The 25,863-nt window shown below is 38.7% G+C and overlaps 2 protein-coding genes and 1 pseudogene across 2 annotated transcripts; 1 reads left to right on the top strand and 2 right to left on the bottom strand.

The window, feature by feature from the left end:
* Positions 1-7,054: 7,054 nt before the first annotated feature.
* Positions 7,055-7,990, bottom strand: LOC129548514 (olfactory receptor 8C8-like). The gene has a single exon (XM_055415031.2). It carries the CDS (start codon positions 7,985-7,987, stop codon positions 7,055-7,057), a length of 933 nt encoding a protein of 310 aa, XP_055271006.2. The 5' UTR covers positions 7,988-7,990.
* A 6,901-nt stretch (positions 7,991-14,891) lies between these two features.
* Positions 14,892-15,676, bottom strand: LOC129548354 (olfactory receptor 8B3-like; annotated as a pseudogene).
* An 8,145-nt stretch (positions 15,677-23,821) lies between these two features.
* Positions 23,822-24,757, top strand: LOC129548513 (olfactory receptor 8G2-like). The gene has a single exon (XM_055415030.2). The coding sequence runs from the start codon at positions 23,822-23,824 to the stop codon at positions 24,755-24,757; it is 936 nt and encodes a 311-aa protein (XP_055271005.1).
* Positions 24,758-25,863: the final 1,106 nt, after the last annotated feature.

The following is a 25,863-nucleotide window of genomic DNA, read 5'->3' as shown; positions in this document are numbered from 1 at the left end:
CTCAAGTGAATGAGGAAAGGTTGAGAGGAGAGTAGAATGATAGTGTCCTAATCCACCCCTCTTCTCTCTCGGTTTTTTCAGCTGGTATGTTTGCACATGGTAGCACTGGCCTTTCCTCTGTAAGCTGTTTGTTATATCTTTTGCTATATTTAGCTTATAAAAGCTGAATACACCTCCCTCCCCATCCCATCCCTCTGGTTCCTCCCAGTGCACCAGCCCCATGCATCCTGTATCATGCATTGAACCTGGACTGGCGATTCATTTCACATATGATAATATACATGTTTCAATGCCATTCTCCCAAATCATCCCCATATAATCAAAAATAAAGAAAATGATTAACACACACACACACACACACAAAGCTGAATACACATCACTATTTCATGATAAAGGTAAAGGCAGATACTATGGGACTAGATTGGGATAGTGTCAGGCATCCACAGTGTTTGTACTCTTTAGTGCTGAACTTTTCTGGTGGTGGCTCAGTGGTAAGAATCCATCTTCTAATGCAGGAGATGCAGGTTCAATCCCTGGATCAGGAAGATCCCCCAGAGAAGGAAGTGGCAACCCACTCTAGTATTCTTGCCTGGGAAATCCCATGGACATGGAACCAGTCCATGGAGTCACAAAAGGGTCAGACATGACTTAGAAACTCAACAACAAAAATACTCTTTGTAGGATAAGACATTGTGGGAAGAGCTGAGTTGTTCTCTAATTGAACACTTTCCTCCTGTATCCACAGATTCCCTTAGAGAAGAATGGCTGCTGGAAATGGCTTTTTTGTGAACGAATTCATTCTGTTGTGTTAACAGACTGACATGATCTCCAACTCCCTCTGTTCTTAGGAAAGAACATGGTCACCGTGCTGGGAAATTTGGGACTGATAATGCTAATTGCACTGAATTCACACCTACACACCCCCATGGACTTTTTCCTCTTTAACTTGTCCTTCATAGACCTCTGTTATTCTTATATATTTACACCCAAAATGCTGATTAACTTGATATCAAAGAAGAATATTATTTCTTATACGGGATACAAGACTCAGCTCTACTTTTTCCATTTTTTCATCATTACTGAGTGCTGTCTGCTGACATCAATGGCCTATGTTGTATAGCCATCTGTAAACCACTCTTGTATAATGTTGGCATGTCCCCTAAAGTGTGTTCCACCCTTATGCTTGTTTCCTACTTAATGGCATTTTCTGGTGTCACGGTTCACACTGGATGCATGCTGAGACTGACCTTCTGTGATGCAAACAGCATCAACCATTATTTCTGTGATGTCTTTCCTCTGCTCAAGCTCTCCTGCACAGGCAGCCACATCAATAAGCTGGTAGTTTTCGTGGTGGTGGGCATCAACCTCATTGTGCCCAGTCTCACCATCTTTGTCTCTTCGGATCTCATCCTCACCAACATCTTCCACATCAGCTCCGTGGAGGGCAGGTCCAAAACCTGCAATACCTGCTATCTGTTTCTCTCTTCCTTGGATCATGTGCATTTATGTATCTCAAACCTTCATCTGCTGGGTCTGTGGATGAAAGAAGTCTCTTCTGTCTTTTACTCCAATGTTGCTACGATGAACCCTCTATCTACAGCTTGAGAAATAAAGATGTGAAAGTTGCTCTGAGAAAAATCTCTGAGTAGGAGAGAATTTTGAATTGATAGAATATCTCTCTGTGCACTTGGTCACAGGACAGAAAGGTTCTGTGTTTAATCATAATAATTTTGTTGACAACCTTCTTGTTTCTTTTTAACCAGGTAGAAGGAAATCTGAGTCATCTCTCAATTTATTTCCACTCTGTGTAGAGCCAGGCTTCTCTCTTACCTAACCATTTGCTGTATTTCTCACCATCTCCCATTTATTAATGCTAATTAGAAAAAAAAATTACCTCTTTTTTTTTTTCCTCAGTTTGAACATATTTCCCCTCTGGAAATAGGAAACTTCTCTATAGTTGATGAAACAGGGGACATTAGGGTGTCATAGTGTCATTGGGGATGTCTTATCTGCCACTTGCCATTGGAAGTATGAAGCAGACAATTTTTTCTCCTCCTGTCTTTTCAATCTTCCTTGAGCAAGAATGTATTTCCTTAAATGCCTGAGATGGAAGGTTCTATAATGACTGCTAAGTATAAACCACTTTACTTCTCTAAGCATTACACATTATATTTTCTTGGAAAAAATTTTTCTTAGATTGCACATCCAGTCCTGCACATAACATACTGTTAAAATATATTACCTGGATGTGAGAGCTAAGTTCAGAGTAGGACTTTGCTTCTACTTTATGTAACTGTTTTTGTTTCAGTAAATATGGAAAGGAGAAAATACTCTAATTTGAAAGTTGACTTTCAAACTTTGTCTTTGAGTGGTATATGACTTTTTCTCAAGTTGAGTATCAGAAAAGTTTTTTGGATATATCTCCTTAGCCTAAGGAATAGAAGTAAAATTAAGCAAAAGGGACTGCATCAAATTGAAAAGACATTGTACAGCACAAGAAACTTGGCAAAATAAAAACTCAGTCTACTGAATGGGAGAAGATATTTGAAAACATTATATCTGAAAACAGGTTAATATACAAAATACAAAAATAACATGTATTACTCAGCATCTAGAAAACAAAGAACCCAATTAAAAAATGGGCTGAGGCATATTTTTTCAAAGACATATTTATGACTACCAGACCCATGAAATGATGTTCTTCACTTATCTTCAGAGAAATGCAAATCAAATCCAAGGAGATACCTCATTACTGTAAGAATGGCAAACAAAAAGGCAATAAGCAACAATTGTTGGTAAAGATGTACAGAAAAGGGAACCCTCATGCACTGTTGGTGGCATGTAAAAACAATGGAAAACAGTATGAAGGTTCCTCAAAAATTAAAAATAGAACTACTATACAGTCCAGACACTCCACTCCTGAGTATTTACCTAAAAGAAACAAAATCACTAATTCAAAAATATATATACACCATGAAGTTCATTGAAGCATTACTGGCCAAGATATGTGTGCGTCAAGGCTCAGTGATATAATGGATGATTGGATATAGGAGGGGTGGTATATATTTATGCAATGGAATACTTCTCATACATAAAAAGGAATGAAATCTTGCTATTTGAGACAACATTAATGAACTTAGAGAATGTTAAGTGAAATAAGTCAGATAGAAAAAGACAAATACTGTATGATTTCACTTATATTTGGAATCTACAAAACAGAAAAAATAAACAACATAGGCAAGCAGAAACTGTTACAGAGAATAAACACATTGCTGCCAGAGGGAAGGAAGAGGGGGCAGGAGAGAAGTTGGCGAGAGACTTTAAGAGATATAATCTTCCAGTTACAAAATAAACAAGTGAAAATAAGCAACTAGGAGAAGGCAATGGCAAGCCACTCCAGTACTATTGCCTAGAAAATCCCATGGATGGAGGAGCCTGGTAGGCTGCAGTCCGTGGGGTCGCTAAGGGTCGGACACGACTGAGCGACTTCACTTTCACTTTTCACTTTCACACATTGGAGAAGGAAATGGCAACCCACTCCAGTGTTCTTGCCTGGAGAATCCCAGGGACGGGGGAAGCCTGGTGGGCTTCCGTCTATGGGGTCGCACAGAGTTGGACACGACTGAAGTGACTTAGCAGCAGCAGCAGCAGCAGCAGGAGATATTTTATAGCACAGAAAATTATAGCCATTATCTTGTAATAAATCTTTATGGAGTATAATCTGTAAAAACACTGAATCACTACGCTGTATACCTAAAAATAATATTGTGAATCAGCTATACTTCAATAAAAATGTATTTTAAAAATAAATTCCAGCATGAAAATATGTTTGTAGTTCAAAAATGATAAGAAAAAGGTCTTAGACAAACCACAAAGAGTTAATACAATATTCTGAAAGGCCAGACATAAGATTTCAGGTACAGGAATCAAGGGAGGTAATTCCAACTTACATGAGAAAATTTAGAATGAAAGACCTATATAGCTGTCTAAAGTTATCTAATAATTTATTTCCAAAATATTTTGTGTACAATATGTACATGACTCTGTGTACTCTAAAATATGTCTATCAAGTATGTCATTAAGGAAACTACTAAGAACTCACAAAATTATAATATATGTTATCTCAGTTTTCAACTATATATATGTCTATTTACACAAATATTTCTCTAAGTAAAAAGACAGTCAGCAAAAGTCAATGGCAGCACCAAGTTCACTCACCCTCATATGACTAAATAAGCTCTTCTAAAACTTACCTATCTCATCATTCAGCTAGATTTTCGAGGACAAATACACATGGGAAAAATATAGCTATAAGCACTGACTAGACTATGAAGGAAATGTTTTATGACCTTGGTAGACATTAAATTGAAGTTTTCATTATTTACCAAAACATACATGAATGTTCTGGAGAAGGAAATGCAACCCACTCCAGTACTCTTGCCTGGAAAATCCCATGGACGGAGGAGCCTCATAGGCTACAGCCCACGAGATCGCAAAAAGTCAGACACGACTGAGCGACTTCACTTTCACTTTTCACTTTTATGCATTGGAGAAGGAAATGGCAACCCACTCCAGTATTCTTGCCTGGAGAATCCCAGGGACAGGAGCCTGGTGGGCTGCCCTCTATGGCGTCGCATAGAGTCAGATACGATTGAACCGACTTAGCAGCAGCAGCAGCAGCAGCAAATGAATGTTCAGTGAACTTTTCAGTATGGCTATTATGTTTGATGAATAAATAAGAAAAACAGGTATTTTCAATATTATCATGTTAATGTAAATTATCTAAAAACTCAAAATACTCATATTTAAAGCAGAACTTAATACCTGATACAAAGTGACGACTCATAGAAAAGATCTGACTCATTAGAAAACACCCTGATGCTGGGAAAGATTGGAGGCAGGAGGAGAGGGATGACAGATGACAATAGTTGGATGGCATCACGAACTCAATGGACATGAGCTTGAGCAAGCTCCAGGAGATGGTGAAGGACAGGGAAACCTTGGGTGTAACAGTCAATGGGGTCGCAAAGAGTCAGAAACAACTGAGTAACTGAACAAAAACAAACCAGAATTATGATGATTTTTATCTATTAGATAATATTTCCATACAAAATCTCATCATAATCTTCATGGAAATGTGTGCTTGTATGTGGAATGTAATTTTTTTCTATCTGGTTTTAGTAATGAAATATCAATTACCAATCAAGAATTCACTTTTTTCTATTTTTATTAAAGTATATTTGATATACAATATTATATGAGCTACAGGTATACACTGTAGAGATTCACAATTCTTAGAGGTTATATCCATTTATAGTTATTATAAAATCTTGGCTATATGTCCTGTGTTGTACATTCTATTGTTATAATTTAGTTTATACATAATATTTTGTATGTTTTCATCACCTATCCCTATACCACCTGTCTCCACTTCCCTCTCCCCACAGGTAACCATAAATTTGTTCTCTGTATCAGTGAATCTATCTCTTCTGTTCTATTCACTAATTTGTTACAGTTTTCAGATTCCACATATAAGTGATATCATATTTGTCTTTTTCTGCCTGACTTATTCCACTTACCATAATACCTTCCAAGTCCATTGATGTTGCTGTAAATGGGAAATTTTCGTTCTTTTGATGGATGAGTAATATTCCATTTTATCTATTTACCACATCTTTTCCCTTCATTTGTTGATGGAGATTTAGGATACTCCCATATCTTGGCAATTGTAAATAATGCTGTGCTGAATATTGGGGTACAAATATCTTTTTGAATTAGGGTTTTTATATTTTTCAGATATATACCCAGGAGTGGAATTATTGGGACATATGGTATTTCTATTTCTAGCTTTTAGAAATACCTCCACACTGGAAAATTTTTTCATGTTCATTCAGAAACAGTTCTCCAGAAGTTCCCTCTTTTTCTTCACAGTTTTTTCTTTCCTTCTATTTTTTCACAAGATGAACACTGGGTTCAAAACTGGTCTCTGCATTTTTAGCTGTTTGATTCTGAGCAAGTCACAGAAGTATTTCCTCAGCAGAAAATCAGGTAAGGAGACTTATCTTTTAAGACCATTTATAAAATTCTAGAACATATTATTTTCTAGAGATTTAATTTTTCCTCTAATAAAGGGAAGGAGTCAAGTTTATGAACTAAAGAATAAATATCAACAGGACAATGTTTCTGTTAAATATTTTTGTTTTGTTGGAAAAGTGGAAAACACGTCTTTCTTTGAAAAAAAGGAGGTGCTCTTACATAATTAGACAATGAATCTTGACCTTACATTTGATAACAAATTCTATAGTCAAAAATATCACTGTTTAACTTTTAATCACTATCAGAACCCACTGATATGCCAGTTGATGACAATTTCAATTATATTTTATGACAACATATCAATTGACCAATACAATAAAAACAGGCATATGTTATTAGTGTGGATTGAGAAAGGTGGATAGAATAGTTTAGTTTATTCATTTTCAAGTACCCTCAAGAATAAAGAACTATGGTTCAACAAAGTATTCAATTTCTTCACCTATGTGGCACTTAAGATACAGAACAGGAGCTATTACTAAAAGAATCCAGAAAAATTTTGGAAATTTTTACATCTTTATCATGTCCACATTTTTGTCGGTATGTCTCAGTTTTAATGGAACAGTAAGTAATGACAGCACTGATACAGGAAAGGGCTCTATGTAATGAAAGCCAGAAAGAAAAGAACTGGTCAGACTACATACTACTCTATGACATACCTTGGATGAATAGACACACAAGGAAAATAGTAGCGTTATCATCAGATGGGAAAGGTTATTGGTCCATACGCTGAAACTGCTATAGGATCACTTAGGGCTGAAGATGATTCTCCAGTTAAATAGGCCCACAGGTTACATTAAGTGGCAAGAGAAGAAAAGACATCAGACATTAGAGATGAAATCCTGTCAAGAGGACATTAGAAAGACAAATGAAGAGCGTGACAAAACAATAAGAGGAAGAGGATACAGTGGAGCAAGAAAAAGAGAAAAAAATAAAGAAAAGGTGGCATAACTTGTTTCATTCATTTTGTGATTCTCTTCAAGGTTTTCTTCACAGCAGTTTTGACATCCTTGTTCCTGAGGTTATAAATGAGAGGGTTCAGCATGGGTACCACGTTAGTGTAAAGCACTGAGAAAAATTTTCCCTGCTCTACAAAACTAGAAGACGATGGCCTGACATGGGTGAGCAGCCCAAATCCATAGAATAGACCAACTGTTGTAATATGAGACCCACAGGTGCTCAAGGCTTTGGACCAACCTTTAGATGATGGTATATGAAGAATATTGAAAAGAATCAAAGCATAAGAAGTAAAGATAATGAGGACAGATACTATGATAACTGTCCCCACAACAGCAGAAATCACAATCTCATTGGCATAAGTGCTGCTGCAGGAGAGCTGGAGGAGTGGGAGGATGTCACACATATAATGGCTAATGATGTTGGAATCACAAAAGATCTGCCGAATCACACACCCTGTGTGGACCATGGCTCCAGCAAACCCCATCACATATGAAGCAGAAATCAGCTGAGAACACACCTGAGGGGACATGGCCATTGTGTACAGCAAGGGCTTACAGATGGCCACATAGCGATCATAGGCCATGGCTGTCAACACGTAGCACTCAGAGCTGACAAAAAAGCAGAAGAAAAATAGCTGAGACACACATCCTTTAAAGGAAATGACATTCCTCTTGGAAATAAAGTTCATTAGCATTTTGGGGGTAAAGACAGATGAGTAACAGAGATCAATGAAGGACAGATTGAAGAGAAAAAAGTACATGGGTGTGTGCAGGTGTGAATTTAGACAAATTAGAATCATCAAGAATAAATTGCCCACCACAGTGACCAGGTAGTTCAGCAGAAACAGGCAAAACAGGGGTAGCTGGAGTTTAGGTTGTTCTGTCAACCCCGTAAGGATAAACTCAGTCACAGAGGAGGCATTTTCCATAGTCATTTACACCACAGTCGTGGCATGTAGGAACAGGGGCAGAAACGACATTACCAGTGGACCTTCATGGACTTTCCCTCTGTTTCCTGAGTGAGAGCTGGATCTTTTTATAACCACAGGGTTGTCTAAAGAGACTCATCAAAGCATCCAAAATACAAGACCTGTAATGATTATTCCCGCAGATTCCTCGTTTTCTTCTTTCCGCCCTTACTCCTCTGGTTTGTCTCTGTGCTTAAAAAATACTGGTAGACTCCCAGTGTCTCTGTACATCATTCCTCGGTCTCTCCAGGCTCTGTTCAGGATCAGGGCTGAGAAGCACAATAAATCGGTGGTGTTCCCCAGAACCCTCGATTTATACAGTCTGAGGTTTGAAAGGAATTGAGACACAGGTGATTCAGCCCTCACCTTCTTTTCCCATGATGCCTCACTGCCACTGAACCTTAGGACTCCTTCTACCCTACGGTCCTTAGAAGGTCAAAGTTTCTGACAAGAAGACAGTATCCATCACTGTGGTCCTTAGTCTTTGACATGCTAAGGGGACAGGCCATAATTTCTATTTGAGAGTTTCCCCAGAAGGTCTTCTTCACTTGCAAGGATAATATCCACTTTAATGAGCTCCAAAGCAATCAGTTGACTCAAGTAGAATGTATTTCATACTCTGTAGTTCTGGGAAAACTGATAAGAAGCACAGAAAATAATTCTCTCCCTCGTGATTTCAAGTTAAATGAACCCCCTGACAGTAGAAATTAATGGGTTTTTTTTTCATCCTGTGTCACAGATATTTTGAGACACAATATACTACTCAGTTTACAATTTTAAAATAAGTATTCTTCTTAATCCCAAGGCAGAGGAATGTGTGTTCTGATATTTACTTTCTTTCTGATCTCTTGTAGTCTATGCCCAGTTCAAAAAACAAAAGGACATCTGGGGCATACTCACTTTACAATGTAGTGTTGGTTTCCCCCGTACAACATTGCAAATCAATAACAATTATATATTTATCCTCCCTCTTGAGCCTCCCTCTCCCCATCATCCCACCCATCCAGGTTGTCACAGAGTACCAGGCTGGGGAGTGTTCATATAGTGCTATGTAGCAGCTTCTCAAAATCTACCCATTTTACACATGATAGAGAATGTATGTCAATCCTATTCTCTCAATTAGTCCCACCCTCTCTTTCCCCCACTTTGTTCACATGTTTTTTCTCTACATCTGTGTTCCATTTCTTCCCTGTAAATAGGTTCATCAGTACTGTTTTTCTAGTTTGCATCAGTTCAGTTCAGTTCAGTCGCTCAGTCGTGTCTGACTCTCTGCGACCCTATGAATCACAGCACGCCAGGCCTCTCTGTCCATCTCCAACTCCCGGAGTTCACTCAAACTCATGTCCATAGAGTCGGTGATGCCATCCAGCCATCTCATTCTCTGTTGTCCCCTTCTCCTCTTGCCCCCAACCTTTCCCAGCATCAGAGTCTTTTCCAGTGAGTCAACTCGTCGCATGAGGTGGCCAAAGTATTGGAGTTTCAGCTTTAGCATCAGTCCTTCCAGTGAACACCCAGGACTGATCTCCCTTAGAATGGACTGGTTGGATCTCCTTGCAGTACAAGGGACTCTCAAGAGTCTTCTCCAGCACCACAGTTCAAAAGCATAGATATGTTTTAATCCTGGTAGTTCATCTGGTAAAGAACTTTCCTGCAATTCAGGAGACCCCGGGTTGATTCCAGGGTTGGGAAGTTCCCCTGAAGAAGGGATAGGTACCACTCTAGTATTCTTGCCTGGAGAATCCCCACGGACAGAGGATCCTGGTGGGCTACAGTCTATGGGGACACAGTATCAGACACGACCAAGCAACTAAGCACAGCACACATACGATATTTATTTCTCTCTTTCTGACTTACTTAACTCTGTATAATTGGCCGTAGGTTCATCCAGCTCACTAGAACTGACTCAAATGTGTTCCTTTTTATGGCTGAGTAATATTTCAATGTATACATGTACCATAACTTCTTAATCCATTTACCTGTCAATGGACAGCTAGGTTGCTTCTGCGTCCTGACTATTGTAAATAGTGATACAATAAAATTGGGATAAGTGTGCCTTTTTTAAATTATGGTTTTCTCAGGGTATATGCCCAGTAGTTTGATTGCTGAGTCAGTGGTAAAGAACGTGCCTGCTTGCCAATGCAGGATATGTTGATGCAGTTTCAATCCCTGGGTCTGGAAGATACCCTGAAAGATGTAACAATCCAACCATTCCAGTGTTCTTGCCTGGAGAATCCCTTGGACAGAGGGACCTGGTGGGCTACAGTTCATAGGGTCACAGAGAGTCAAATACAACTGAAATGACTTAGCATGCACTCATCCACAAGGTTATTTTATTCCCAGTTTTTTTTAAGAAACCTCCATACTATTCTCCACAGTGGCTATATCAATTTGTGTTCCCACCAACTGTGCAAGAGGTTTTCCTTTTCTCCACCTCTCCAGCAATTATTGTTTGTAGATTTTGATGATGGCTGTTCTGACTGGTGTGAGGAGATACCTCACTGTAGTTTTGATTCGTATATCTCTAATAATGAGCTATTTTGAGCATTTTTTTCATGTGTTTATTGGCCATCTGTATGTCTTCTTTGGAGGAATGTCAATTTAGGTATCCTGCCCATTTTTTTGTTGGCTTGTCTATTTTTCTGAGAGTGAGCTGCATGAGCTGCTTGTGTATTTTGAAGATTAATATTTTGTCACTTGTCTTATTTGAAATATTTTCTCCTATTCTGAGGATTGTCTTTTCATTTTGTTTATAGTTTCCTTTGCTGTGCAAAATCTTTTAAGCTTAATTAAATCCCATTTTTTCTATTTTTTGCTTTTATTTCCATTACCCTAGGACGTGTGTCAAATAGGATCTTGCTATGATTTATGTCAGAGTGTTCTAAGTTTTTTGAGTGTTATAGTTTCTGACCTTTCATTTAGGTGTTTAATTTGAGCGTTTGTGTGTGTGTGTGTGTGTGTGTGTATGGTGTTAGGAAGTGTTCTCATTTCATTTTTACATGTAGCTGCCCAGTTTTCCCAGCAGCACTAATTGAATAAACTGTCTTTTTCTTCACTGTATAATATATTCTTACCTCTTTTGTCAAAGATAAGGTGCCCATAGGCATGTCATTTTATCTCCAAGCTTTCTATGTTGATCCATTGATCTATATTTCTGTTTTTGTTCCAGTACCATACCGTCTTGAAGGTTGATTACTCCAGTTCTATTTTTCTTTCTCGAGATTGCTTTGGTTATTTGAGGTCTTTTGTGTTTCCATAACATTGCAAATTTTTTTGTTTTCTAGAAAACACGTCATTGGTAATTTGAAAGGATTGCATTGACTGTATAGACTGTTTTAGGTAGTACATTAATTTTCACAATTTTGATTCTTCCAATCCAAGAACATGATATATCTCTTCATCTGCTGTGTGTCATCTTTCATCAGTATCTTATAGCTTTCTGCATATAAGTCTTTTGTCCCCTTCAGTAGGTTTATTCCTATGTTTTTTATTCTTTTTGTTGCAATGATGAGTGAGATTTTTTCCTTCTGATTTGTTGTTCTTAGTGTATAAGGATGCAAGGGATTTCTGTGTATTGCTTTTGTATCCTGTGACTTTACTAAATTCATTTATTAGCTCTAGTAATTTTCTGATGGTAACTACCGCACAATTGCACTCATCTCACATGCTAGTAAAGTCATGCTCAAAATTCTCCAAGCCAGGCTTCAGCAATATGTGAACCGTGAACTCCCAGATGTTCAAGCAGGTTTTAGAAAAGGCAGAGGCACCAGAGATCAAATTGCCAACATCCGCTGGATCATGGAGAAAGCAAGAGATTTCCAGAAAAACATCTATTTCTGCTTCATTGACTATGCCAAAGGCTTTGACTGTGTGGATCACAATAAACTGTGGAAAATTCTTCAAGAGATGAGAATACCAGACTACCTGACCTGCCTCTTGAGAAACCTGTATGCAGGTCAGGAAGCAACAGTCAGAACTGGACATGGAACAACCGATTGGTTCCAAATAGGAAAAGGAGTGCGTCAAGGCTGTATATTGTCACCTTGCTTATTTAACTTATATGCAGAGTACATCATGAGGAACGCTGGGCTGGAAGAAGCACAAGCTGGAATCAAGATTGCCGGGAGAAATATCAATAATCTCAGATATGCAGATGACACTACCCTTATGGCAGAAAGTGAAGAGGAACTCAAAAGCCTCTTGATGAAAGTGAAAGAGGAGAGTGAAAAGGTTGGCTTGAAGCTCAACATTCAGAAAACAAAAATCATGGCATCTGGTCCCATCACTTCATGGGAAATAGATGGAAAAACAGTGGAAACAGTGTCAGACTTTATTTTTTTGGGCTCCAAAATCACTGCAGATGCTGATTGCAGCCATGAAATTAAAAGACGCTTGCTCCTTGGAAGGAAAGTTATGACCAACCTTGATAATATATTAAAAAGCAGAGACATTACTTTGCCAACCAAGGTCCGTCTAGTCGAGGCTATGGTCTTTCCCGTGGTCATGTATGGATGTGAGAGTTGGACTGTGAAGAAAGCTGATCACCGAAGAATTGATGCTTTTGAACTGTGGTGTTGGAGAAGACTCTTGAGAGTCCCTTGTACTGCAAGGAGATCCAACCAGTCCATTCTAAGGGAGATCGATCCTGGGTGTTCATTGGAAGGACTGATGCTAAAGCTGAAACTGCAATACTTTGGCCACCTCATGCGACGAGTTGACTCACTGGAAAAGACTCTGATGCTGGGAAAGGTTGGGGGCGGGAGGAGAAGGGGACGACCAAGAATGAGATGGCTGGATGGTATCACCGACTCTGTGGACATGAGTTTGAGTGAACTCAGGGAGTTGGTGATGGATAGGGAGGCCTGGCGTGCTGTGATTCATGGGTTCACGGAGAGTCGGACACAACTGAGCGACTGAACTGAACTGAACTGAACTGTCTTTAGGGTTTTTCTATGTACAGTATATCATCTGCAAAGAGTGAGAGTTTTACTTCTTCTTTTCCAATGTAGATTCCTTTTATTTCTTTTTCTTCTCTAATTACCATGGGAAGGACTTCCAAAACTTTGGTGAAAGTTGCTATTAATTGTAATTGTCTTGTCTTGTTCCTGATCTTAGAAGAAATGTTTTAAGTTTTCTACCATTGAGAATAATGTTTGCTGTTTTTTACATACTACTTTTTTTTAATTTATTTATTTTAATTGGAGGCTAATTACTTTATATTATTGTATTGGTTTTGCCATACATTCACATGAATTCACCCTGGGTGTACATATGTTCCCCATCTTGAGCCCCCCCACCCACCTCCTTCCCCATCCCATCCCTCTGGTTCCTCCCAGTACTCCAGCCCCGAGCATCCTGTATCATGCATTGAACCTGGACTGGCGATTCATTTCACATATGATAATATACATGTTTCAATGCCATTCTCCCAAATCATCCCACCCTCGCCCTCTCTCACAGAAGGCGGGAATAGAAGGAACATTCCTCAACATAATAAAAGCTATATATGACAAACCCACAGCAAACATTATCCTCAATGGTGAAAAATTGAAAGCGTTTCCCCTAAAGTCAGGAACAAGACAAGGGTGCCCGCTCTCACCACTACTATTCAACATAGTTTTGGAAGTTTTGGCCACAGCAATCAGAGCAGAAAAGGACATGAAAGGAATCCAAATTGGAAAAGAAGATGTACATATTACTTTTTAAAGAACTTTATGAAGTCATTTTAACAGAAGAAAGCAAATCAAAGGGAAAATCCGTTATCCCACCAGCACCACCGAAAAAGAAAAACCCTCACCATTAACATAATTAATGCTGCTGCTGCTGCTGCTAAGTCGCTTCAGTCATGTCCAACTCTGTGTGACCCCATAGACAGCAGGTGGGGATTGATCTATTTAGATGGCAGAAATATAGATGCAATTCCCACCTGGTTCCCCCGTCCCTGCGATTCTCCAAGCAAGAACACTGGAGTGGGTTGCCATTTCCTTCTCCAATGCATGAAAATGAAAAGTGAAAGTGAAGTTGCTCAGTCGTGTCTGACTCTTCGCGACCCCATGGACTGCTGCCTAACAGGCTCCTGCGTCCATGGGATTTTCCAGGCACGAATTCTGGAGTGGATTGCAATACATATGTGTTATTAGATATTTCAGATATAGCATATGTATTTGGAAATTCCCCAGTTTCAAAAGCTGTTTACTAGTAAGCAAACCCTGCTGGATCTTCCCCATCAGGTCCTTCAGATCCCCACTCCATCCCTCTGCAACTTTCTCTGGACCCCTCCCTGAAGGTTGGCTTTTGTGGCTACATCGGTGGCTCCCTGGTTCAGTTCAGTTCAGTTCAGTCGCTCAGTCGTGTCCGACTCTCCGCGACCCCATGAATCACAGCACGCCAGGCCTCCCTGTCCATCACCAACTCCCGGAGTTCACTCAAACTCATGTCCACAGAGTCGGTGATGCCATCCAGCCATCTCATTCTCTGTCGTCCCCTTCTCCTCCCGCCCCCAACCCTTCCCAGCATCAGAGTCTTTTCCAGTGAGTCAACTCGTCGCATGAGGTGGCCAAAGTATTGGAGTTTCAGCTTTAGCATCAGTCCTTCCAATGAACACCCAGGATTGATCTCCTCTAGAATGGACTGGTTGGATCTCCTTGCAGTATAAGGGACTCTCAAGAGTCTTCTCCAACACCACAGTTCAAAAGCATCGATTCTTCGGCGGTCAGCCTTCTTCACAGTCCAACTCTCACATCCATACATGACCAGGGGAAAAACCATTGCCTTGACTAGACGGACCTTGGTTGGCAAAGTAATGTCTCTGCTTTTTAATATACTATCAAGGTTGGTCATAACTTTCCTTCCAAGGAGCAAGCGTCTTTTAATTTCATGGCTGCACTGTCAGGGGAGGCACTAGCTGAGAGGGAAGAAGGGAGGGGCAAACTGCATTCATGGGACTAGGCTTGTATTTAAATACAGACAAGCAACAAGCATATATTGTATAGTAATATATGAAGATGTGAGAAATTAAGATGGTGAAACAGGGTACTGGGATGTCAATACCCACAATAATGACAACTACCACCTCATTGACAGAGGTGCTGGTACAGGAGAGCTGCAGGAGTGGGAGGATGTCACACAAGTAATGGTTGATGACATTCAACCTGCAGAAGGTGAGCCTAAGCATGCACCCTGTGTGGGCAGACGCTCCAGCAAACCCCATCATATATGCAGCCAAAGAGAAACCAAACAGACCTGATGGGACATGGAGACCTTATACAGCAAGGGAGTACAGATGGCCACATAACGGTCATAGGCCATTGAGGTCAACATGTAGCACTCAGAGATGACATAAAAGAGAAAGAAAAACAGCTGAGTCATGCACCCCACATACAAGATGGTATTCTCCCTGAACACAAAGTTCATCAGCATCTTGGGGGTGAAAACAGAAGAGTGACAGAGATCAATGAAGGACAGGTTGAAGAGGAAATAGTACATGGGGGTGTGGAGGTGAGAATTTAGACCAATAAGAATGATCAAGCCGAGATTGCCCACCACGGTGACAACATAGATCATTAGAAACAGATAAAAGAGGGGTTGCCAGAGCTCTGGACGGTCTGTTAATCCAGCAAGAATAAATTCAGTCACTAAGGAGTCATTTCTAGCCACCATTCTATTTTCAAACTTGGAAATCTGTGAGAACAGAAGAACATTTCATTAGCAGGGAACACAGCTCTGTCCTTACAAAATCACTTTTGAAAATAAGTTTTATTTATGAGAAAGTGTCAGACTAGGAGAAATCATGTAAGTCCTCCTCTGCTTCATAGTGTCTCAAGGCACACACATCTCAAATTTAAATCACTGTCTTTTTTTTCTATTGGAGGCTAATTATTTTACAATATTATATTGGTTGGTTTTGCCATACATTGACATGAATCCGCCCCGGTGTACATGAGTTCCCCTTCCTGAACCCCCCTCCCACCTCCCTCCTCCTCTTATCCTCCCTCTGGGTCATCCCCGCACACCAGCCCTGAGCATCCTGTAACATGCATTGACCCTGAACTGGTGATTCGTTTCACATATGATAATATACATGTTTCAATGCCATTCTCCCAAACCATCCCACCCTCACCCTCTCCCACAGAGTCCCAAAGACTGTTCTATACATCTGTGTCTCTTTTGCTGTCTCGTATACAGGGCTATCATTTCCATGTTTCTAAATTCCATATATATGTGTTAGTATACTGGATTGGTGTTTTTCTTTCTGGCTTACTTCACTCTGTATAATAGGCTCCACTTTCATCCACTTCATTAGAATTGATTCAAATGTATCTTTTAAATTGCTGAGTCATACTCCATTGTGTATATGTACCACAGCTTTCTTATCCATTCGTCTGCAGATAGACATCTAGGTTGCTTCCATGTCCTGGCTACTATAAACAGAGCTGCGATGAACATTGGAGTACATGTGTCTCTTCCAATTCTGGTTTCCTCGGTGTGTGTTTTAAACATCATGTGTCTCATCTAAAAATTCTAAGGTAGCGTTTTCTTTGAAGTCAGCTTGCCTTCAGACATGTAATAGTAAAACTTCTGTGAGATAGCACCATTTATCTTACCTAATTAAACCTAAATTCATAATGCGCAAGGCAAGCTTATACCTCTCTTTGAGAATTAGAGGAAAATTTCCTGTTGACTTTCTACATACCAATCATTCCTTAAGTTCAAACTCTACTTTTTGATCCTATAAAAACTCTCTGTATACATGTGTGTCTATTCATATGTGTACATATGTGTATGTATATATGTCTATGTTTATGTGTAACTAATATGAATTTTATATATTTAAACTAATCTCCATTTTTATTGCTAGGATATGTTTTATAAGGCTTTTGTGTGTAAATGATTATTTTATTACTCTATGCATTAAACAAACAACATTGAATACATTTTTTTCACATGGATGGCTGAAAGATAGGAAGGAATATTTCTGAGAATTTTTGTTTGTTTGTTTCTGAGCATGCATTTGTGTATTTCTGCTGCTCAGTGCTCAGCTGTGTCGGACTCTCTGTGATCCCATGGACTGTAGACCATTACGCTACAGTCTCTGTGACCCCTGTCCATGGGATTCTCCAGGCAAGAATATTGGAGTGGATAGTCATTTCCTCCTCCAAGGGATCTTTCCAACTCAGGGATCAAACCTGTGTCTCATACATCTCCTGTATTGACAGGCAAATTCTCTACCATTACTGCCACCTGGGAAGCTCTATTTGTGTATTCAGTTCAGTTCAGTCGCTCAGTCGTGTCCGACTCTCCGCGACCCCATGAATCACAGCACGCCAGGCCTCCCTGTCCATCCCCAACTCCCAGAGTTCACTCAAACTCATGTCCACGGAGTCGGTGATGCCATCCAGCCATCTCATTCTCTGTCATCCCCTTCTCCTCCTGCCCCCAATCCCTCCCAGCATCAGAGTCTTTTCCAGTGAGTCAACTCGTCGCATGAGGTGGCCAAAGTATTGCAGTTTCAGCTTTAGCATCAGTCCTTCCAATGAACACCCAGGATTGATCTCCTTTAGAATGAACTGGTTGGATCTCTTTGCAGTACAAGGGACTCTCAAGAGTCTTCTCCAACACCACAGTTCGAAAGCATCAATTCTTCGGTGATCAGCTTTCTTCACAGTCCAACTCTCACATCTATACATGACCACTGGAAAAATCATAGCCTTGACTAGACGGACCTTTGTTGGCAAAGTAATGTCTCTGCTTTTTAATATACTATCTAGGTTGGTCATAACTTTTCATCCAAGGAGTCAGTGTCTTTTAATTTCATGGCTGCAATCAGCATCCACAGTGATTTTGGAGCCCAAAAAAATAAACTCTGACAGTTTCCACTGTTTCCCCATCTATTTCCCATGAAGTGATGGGACCGGATGCCATGATCTTTGGTTTTTGAATGTTGAGCTTCAAGCCACCCTTTTTACTCTCCTCTTTCACTTTCATCAAGAGGTTTTTTAGTTCCTCTTCACTTTCTGTCATAAGGGTGGTGTCATCTGTATATCTGAGGTTATTGATATTTCTCCCAGCAATCTTGATTCCAGCTTCTGCTTCTTCCAGCCCAGCGTTCCTCATGATGTACTCTGCATATAAGTTAAATAAGCAGGATGACAATATAGAACCTTGACGTACTCCTTTTCCTGTTTGGAACCAATCTGTTGTTCCATGTCCAGTTCTGACTGTTGCTTCCTGACCTGCATACAGGTTTCTCAGAGGCAGATCAGGTGGTCTGGTATTCCCATCTCTTTCAGAATTTTCCACAGTTTATTGTGATCCACACAGTCAAAGGCTTTGGCGTAGTAAATGAAGCAGAAATAGATGTTTTTCTGGATCTCTCTTGCTTTCTCCATGATCCAGCAGATAATATGTGTATTAAAACTATCAAAAGATTAAATAAAGATAAAACATGTCTGCACTGACCCTAGTAATATGAGAACTGATAGAAGATATGCTATTAAAATATTGGAGTAAATTGCAGACAGATTCCAAAGTGGAAATGAAACTTTACCACAAAAATGAGAGGTAAATGATTTGAAGAACTACTAAAAATGAAACAAAAATTAACAAGTATATATGATTTTTTAGATACCAGTACAGAAGGGCACACTGTTTTAATAATGGAAAAGAACATGATATAATAAATATATTCTAACACTAGGCACTATGATAAGCTTGGATAAAGTTCTCATACAGAGTTTGTCTTTCATTAATTCTCATACAATCATACATTAATTTCTAAAATGTACAATTCCTCATGTAAAATTAGCATTTTCAAGGATGTCACAGGAATGGGTTTCAGAAAATTACTTTATATCTTCTGTTTTAATCACAGTTAGGTGTAACTATTTTCAGACACACAGAAGTACACACATACCATGGTACATAAACCTAAAGATGACTCGGGACAGGTTCAGTGGCTCATTGGGGACATAAGCTGCTTATCAGTTGTTGCTCTGCTACAACATCTAGCTTCCATCCATCTTTTTGTCTCAGACAATAGTTCCAGATTCATCCTGCATGTCCAACCCTCAGCCATCAGAACTAAAGACAGGGAAGGAGAGAGAATGTCCCCCAACTTGAAGACAACTGCCTGGAAGTGACAGGCCTCACCTCCTCCTATTTCCCTTTGGTGCGACCCAGTCATACAGTCCAAGGTGGCAATAAGCAGGGCTAAGAAATACCATGGTATCTATGTAGCCACCTGCCGAACAAAGAATCAAGGCATTTATTATTGAGGAAGAAAGAGAAAATTAGGAATAAATAACAGTGTCTTCCACTCTTTTCAGTATTTGTATTTAGTCTTAGACAGCTGTGTGTTGCTCTCTCTAGAGTTAATATTTGAATTTAGCTTTGAATCTAAAAGAATAATAATGTGAACTGTGATTAAAATGATATGCATAACATTCAAAATATAGTAATATTTCATAGCTATTAGGATCTGCCAGAAAACTGTTTATCCTGTTGGGTGGAATAGTTCCTGTAATATCTCTGCAATGCAGTTTATTCCTGTCACTTCATTCTTGCTGCTTTCCAGTCCTGACATAGCTGCTTGAATCCATTCTCCTTTTCCAGTTTTTCACACCTTTCAGTTATAAACACCTTTCAAGAACAAATGCAAGTTTTTAATTCTCCACGTATTTCTGACCACTCCACACTGTTATCAAGCACATTTCTGGTTCCTCACACATACTTTAATAATGATGTCTTTTATGGTACTGCTTATCATTAAAGAATGCTTGTGGGTATTTTATCAAAGTTATCTGAATGTTGAGAACAATTTTTTGTGTTACATTGTACCATATTTATTGTCCTTAGGTCTGATAATTATTGATGAGCATCATTTTCCTATATGTTTATGGATTATTCTATCCTATGTTTATGCTACCCTTTTTTCACAGAAATTTGCAAAAATACCTTAAAAATCAGATTAAAATCTGATACCCAACAATAACTTAAAGCCTTTCAAACTTTGATTAGCCAATATACAGAAACAGCCTAAGATATATGGGATATATACCCAATGGAATATTACTGAGCCATGAGAAAGAAATCAATCCTGTCATTTGGAACAATGTGGAATGACTGAGAGACATTAGGTTAAGTGAAATAAGTGAAACAAAGAAAGGCAAATACTATATAATATCACTTATATGTGGAATCTGACAAATCTGATCTCACAGAAACCGAAAGTAGAATGGTTTTTACCGGATGGTCAATTGGGGTATAAGGAGATGCAGGTCAAAGAGCACAAACTTCCAGTTGTAAGATAAATAGCTCTAGGGATCTAATATACAGAATAATGACTACAGTTAATAGTATTTTATTATATATTTCTTTTTTTTTCATTTAATTCTTTTTTTTTAATTTTTTTGGCCACATGGCATGTGGGATCTTAGTTCCCTAACTAGGGATTGAACCTGAGCCCCTTGAAGTGGAAGTGCAGAGTCTGGATCACCAGGGAAGTCCATTTTATATGTTTCCAGTAGAGTAAATCTTAAATATTTTTACTGTAAAAAGGAAATGGTAACTATGTGACATGATGGAGGTGTCAGATAAAACCATAGTGGAAACCAATTTGCAGTATTAAATTGTATTAAATCAATTGTATATAGTAAGCTTATACAATGTTATATGTCAATTATATCTCAAAGCTGAAAAAGTGAACTTTATCAACACATTTCATAGTAAATTTTTCCTCAAAATTATATAACATTTAACAAATTTTTTTTAATTTATGTATTTTAATTGGAGGCTAATTACTTTACATTATTGTATTGGTTTTTTTACATTTAACAAATATTTTTAATAAAGACATTAAATACAATTTTTATTTCCTAGCAAATACAACAATTCAGAATTTATGTAGAACCAAAATAATCTCAATAACACATGTATCTCTATATTGTTTCTTATATACATACTTCTTATAATATTAGAGGAAAATAAGTCATTATTTTTCCTTGTTACACTTGTTAGGACTCATGGGATTATGGCACTATCTAACAGATGCTTTCATTCAGTCCCCAAGTTAAAATGTTAAAAGCATTTTTGTTCTATGGGTGTATCATGATAGATAAATACAGTTAATAGAGAAAATGAAAACAGAAACTTTTAAAGCTTACATGTAAAAGTTGCTCTCTGATTATCTATTATCCCCCTTGTGGAAAATCCCTTCAAAAAACTCCTTTAGTGTATGTCTTTGTAATTTCCTGAAATTTTGAACTTTCAATTAACTTGACATGAAATTCATTGGAGCTCTAAAAACTCTATCACATCCTTGCTTACAATGTATAATCTAACAAGAGCAATGAACCACATCCATGTGACCATATTTAAACACTTGAGATGCAATGGAGAAAAGAGAGAAATTCTAATTGTCGAATTTTCCCAAGAGTTGATACCTGTGGGATAAAGTTCCAAAAGGAATTAAGAATCATTATTTATTCCACATCAGACTCTTGGCATCAATACTGAGAATATAAAATCACCGTTAATACCAACCATCTTTGCTAAGGATCATCAGATTCACCAGAGGTCAGGACCAGTGATGCAAAATCACAAAAACAGAGACATTTAGATTATGACCCTCAACACCAAGAAATCCTGAAAGGTTAGTATTCAGAACTATCTACCACCATCATGAGAATCATTTTTACCTTCAGAGTTGGGGGAGAAACCCATGGCTCTAAAGTTTTGGGGAGGAGGTGCTGGTGGTTAGTCACTATCGTGTCCAACTCACCGTGACCAATGGATAGCAGCATGCCAGGTTCCTCTGTCCATGGGATTTTCCAGGCAAGAATACTGGAGTGGGTTGCCATTTCCCTTCTCTAGGAGATCTTCCCCTCTCAGGGACTGAACCTTAGTCTCCTGCATCGCAGGTGGATTCTGTACAAACTGAACCACCAGGGAAGGCCTGGGGAGGATTTATCCCAGTCTTGAATTTAAAAAATATAGGTCTTTTACCACAGCACTCCCCCAGTGCACTAACAGATGAGGGTAGTTATTTTTCTGTCTCTATCTGTCCTCAGTTTAATAGTCACACTCCCAGAGCAGCAGTTTCCCTTATCATCTACCTGTCCCTGCTGGATAAAATTATAGCCAACATTTCTTTATTTAGTCACTTCAGCTCAGGCATTGTGAGAGCTTTGTTCACTTATGTGGTTGGTGGTGGTGGTTTAGGCATTTAGTCATGTCTGACTCTTGTGACCCCATGGACTGTAGCCTGCCAGACTCCTCTGTCCATGGGTTTTTCCAGGCAAGAATACTGGAGTGGTTTGCCATTTCCTTTCCCATGGAGTCTATGTTAATTTCTCACTAAATTTCTTTCAATAATTTTATCAAAATATCATATTTATTGATACTTTCTGTATGCAAGGCATGGTGACAAATATTATCCAGTACAGAAAACTAACCAGTAAATAGCTCTCAATAATTAATACAGATTTGTATGCATTAAATGTAACATGTTGTTGTTGTCTAGTCACTCAGTTGTGTCCGACTCTTTGTAATTCAATGGACTGTAGTCCTCCAGACTCCTCTGTCCTTAGGATTTCCCAGGGAAGAATACTGGAGAGGGTTACCATTTCCTTCTCCTGGGGATCTTCCTGACCCAGTGATCGAACCCGTGTTTCCTGCACTGGTAGGTTAATTCTTTACCAGATAAAAAAATGTATTTCTGGGCACATAGAAAATGGTTTTATTAATTGGGGCTTCCACTATTTAAGTCCTTAACTTAAGAATATTGACTGTTATTTCACAGGATAAAGGGGATACAGATAAAAAAGCTAAAGAATCTAATGAGTCAAAAATGACACCATGTTTTTTTGTTAAATAATTAAATCATGTGACAGCTATTGGGACCTTAAAAAAACTTTTATTGTCAGATGACATACATCTTTAAATAACAAAGAAATTGACTTGAATTTATTTAGAGACCATGGAAAATACTGTTAATTGATAAATAATATTGATAATTTAGAAAGCTAATAGCAAATAAAATAATTAAAATCTCTATTTTTACTGTATGTGTTAATGCATGTAGAAAGGAGCAATAAGAAGATGTGCTAAGGAAAAGAAAATTTAAAACTCTGGTCATCATTTAGAAATGAAAATATTGGTCAAATGAAAGACATAACAGAGACAAACTCAATAGGTTAAAAAAAAATGACATTTGCTTACAAAGAGCAAGTAACTGCACTAAACTCCCTGTGGGAGTCATTTAACTTAATTTTCACATAAAATGCATATTGGTGTTTTTGTTTTTAAGAGTGTCACAAAGTAGATGTAACAAACACAAGATCACATGGGGAGTGAATCTTCTGTTAATTATAGAAAGTGTACACCATTATTACTTATTTCAAGTGAGATAAAAATCTTATGCTAATTTATGTGAGTATGAATAACACATACATATAGAATATGGGAAGAAAGAAAAGGTTCTCAGAAATAGAAATAGCAATGCTCATTCTGACTGATTTTAAAAATCCATCAATGGGTGTTTTCTCTTCAAAAGTGAGGAAGTGTTTGAATTCTAAGGGTTGTGAAGTTTATATCTCCTTCTCTGGTTCAACCAGAATCATCATTTGTCCCCAAGTAGCAGGAGAGACACAAGAGATTTCTGCTTTATGTATGTCGTCTGATGAGGGATCAAATAATGAGCTCCATAGAATCCATCCCTCCCCTCACAAAATACACTCACATTACCATGTCTTCACACACATGTACACTCATTTTCTCATTTTTAAACTTAGAACCTTGGAAAGGATAATGGGCCCTGGAAATCACTCCTCAGTGACAGAGTTCATCCTCGCTGGGCTCACAGAACAGCCACAACTCCAGCTGCCCCTTTTCCTCCTCTTCCTAGGAATCTATGTGGTCACGGTGGTGGGAAACCTGGGCATGATCACACTGATTGGGCTCAGTTCTCACCTGCACACCCCCATGTACTATTTCCTCATCAATTTGTCCTTTATTGATCTCTGTCATTCCACTGTCATTACCCCCAAAATGCTGATGAACTTTGTGACAGAGAAGAACATCATCTCCTATCCTGAATGCGTGACTCAGCTCTATTTCTTCCTCATTTTTGCTATTGCAGAGTGTCACATGTTAGCTGTAATGGCATATGACCGCTATGTTGCCATCTGCAATCCTTTGCTTTACAACATCACCATGTCTTATCATATCTGCTTCTTCCTCACAATGGGAGTTTATATTTTAGGAATCATTGGATCCACAGTCCACACAGGATTTTTGTTGAGACTCCTTTTCTGCAAAAACAAGGTGGTTAACCATTATTTCTGTGATCTCTTCCCACTTTTGGAGCTATCCTGCTCCAGTATCTATGTCAATGAATTACTGGTTATAGTCTTGAGTGCATTTAACATATTAACTCCTGCCTTAGCTATTCTCGCTTCATATATCTTCATCATCTCCAGCATCCTACATATTCGTTCCACTGAGGGCAGGACCAAAGCCTTCAGCACCTGCAGTTCCCACATCTCAGCTGTTGCTATTTTCTATGGATCTGCCACATTCATGTACCTGCAGCCTTCATCTGTGAGCTCCATGGACCAAGGGAAAGTGTCCTCTGTGTTTTATACTATCGTCGTGCCCATGCTAAACCCTCTGATCTATAGTCTACGAAATAGGGATGTCAAATTTGCCCTGAAAAAAATTGTAGACAGTGGAAAGTGTATATGAATAAAAACAACATAATGATGTCATATCAGTCATTTGATTCACTAAGACATATTATGTATTAAGCTTATTGGATATGAAAAAAGCAATCATACTTGCCTATGTAACACATCTCCAAGATTTTATCCAGGCCACTTCTTGAGCCTATATTGTAATATTTATATGTAAAATCATAGGCTGTGATTATGAATAAAATAAAAATCTCCAGAAGATAAAGTGGTCTTAGTTTTATTTTTAGTGATAATCCAAACCAGAAGAAAAACTTTGAGGAAGATGAAGATTTTGACATTAATCGTAGTAACCTGTATGATTTTATGAACGATAAAACACAATGTCCAGCATTTAAATGGATAACTTTATTTGATATTCACAGTATTATATAAGCATATCATAGTATTATTTCTCTTAGAAGGAAAATGAAATTGAAAGGCGTTTAGTTTGGGACCATGAGTAAATGTCATGGTCCCAAACATAACAAATGATAGGGTGTAAAGGGTTTGGCCTCAGAACCCATGATTTTACTCAAAGTTATATTTTGCCCCCAGGTAACTGTGCTGCTGCTGCTGCTGCTGCTAAGTCGCGTCAGTCGTGTCCGACTGTGTGTGACGCCATAGACGGCAGCCCAGCAGGCTCTGCCATCCCTGGGATTCTCCAAGCAAGAATACTGCAGTGGGTTGCCATTTCCTTCTCCAATGCATGAAAGTGAAAAGTGAAAGTGAAGTCGCTCAGTCGTGTCCGACTCTTAGCAACCCCATGGACTGCAGCCTACCAGGTTCCTCCCTCCATGGGATTCTCCAGGCAAGAGTACTGGAGCGGGTTGCCATTGCCTTCTCCGAGATAATTGTGGGCAGATCTAAAGCCTCTCTAGGAATTTTCTTCTATATATAAAGCAACCTCAGTTCCCTATAAGACTGAGTTTCTTTCCTCCAGATCTCTTTCATACTTTTTTCCAATTTATTTCTTCTGATATCATGAAAATAATCAAAAACATTCAAACCTGACTTCATCAAAGCAAAAGAAAAAGAGTCATTTGAGTCTCAGAGACTTGGGGCTTTCCAGGTGATGCTATTGGTAAAGAATATGCCTGCCTATGCAGGAGACACAAATAT

This window comes from Moschus berezovskii, chromosome 25 (assembly GCF_049115385.1).
Source record: "Moschus berezovskii isolate FMDL1 chromosome 25, NW_MosBer_1.0, whole genome shotgun sequence".
In the NCBI taxonomy this organism is placed as follows: domain Eukaryota; kingdom Metazoa; phylum Chordata; class Mammalia; order Artiodactyla; family Moschidae; genus Moschus; species Moschus berezovskii.
This window is presented reverse-complemented; position numbering and strand designations above follow the sequence as displayed.

What these genes read in the sequence shown, in the direction of transcription:
- LOC129548514 (XM_055415031.2), bottom strand. Translation starts at nt 7,987, where the DNA reads ATGACTATGGAAAATGCCTCCTCTGTGACTGAGTTTATCCTTACGGGG.
- LOC129548513 (XM_055415030.2), top strand. Translation starts at nt 23,822, where the DNA reads ATGGGCCCTGGAAATCACTCCTCAGTGACAGAGTTCATCCTCGCTGGG.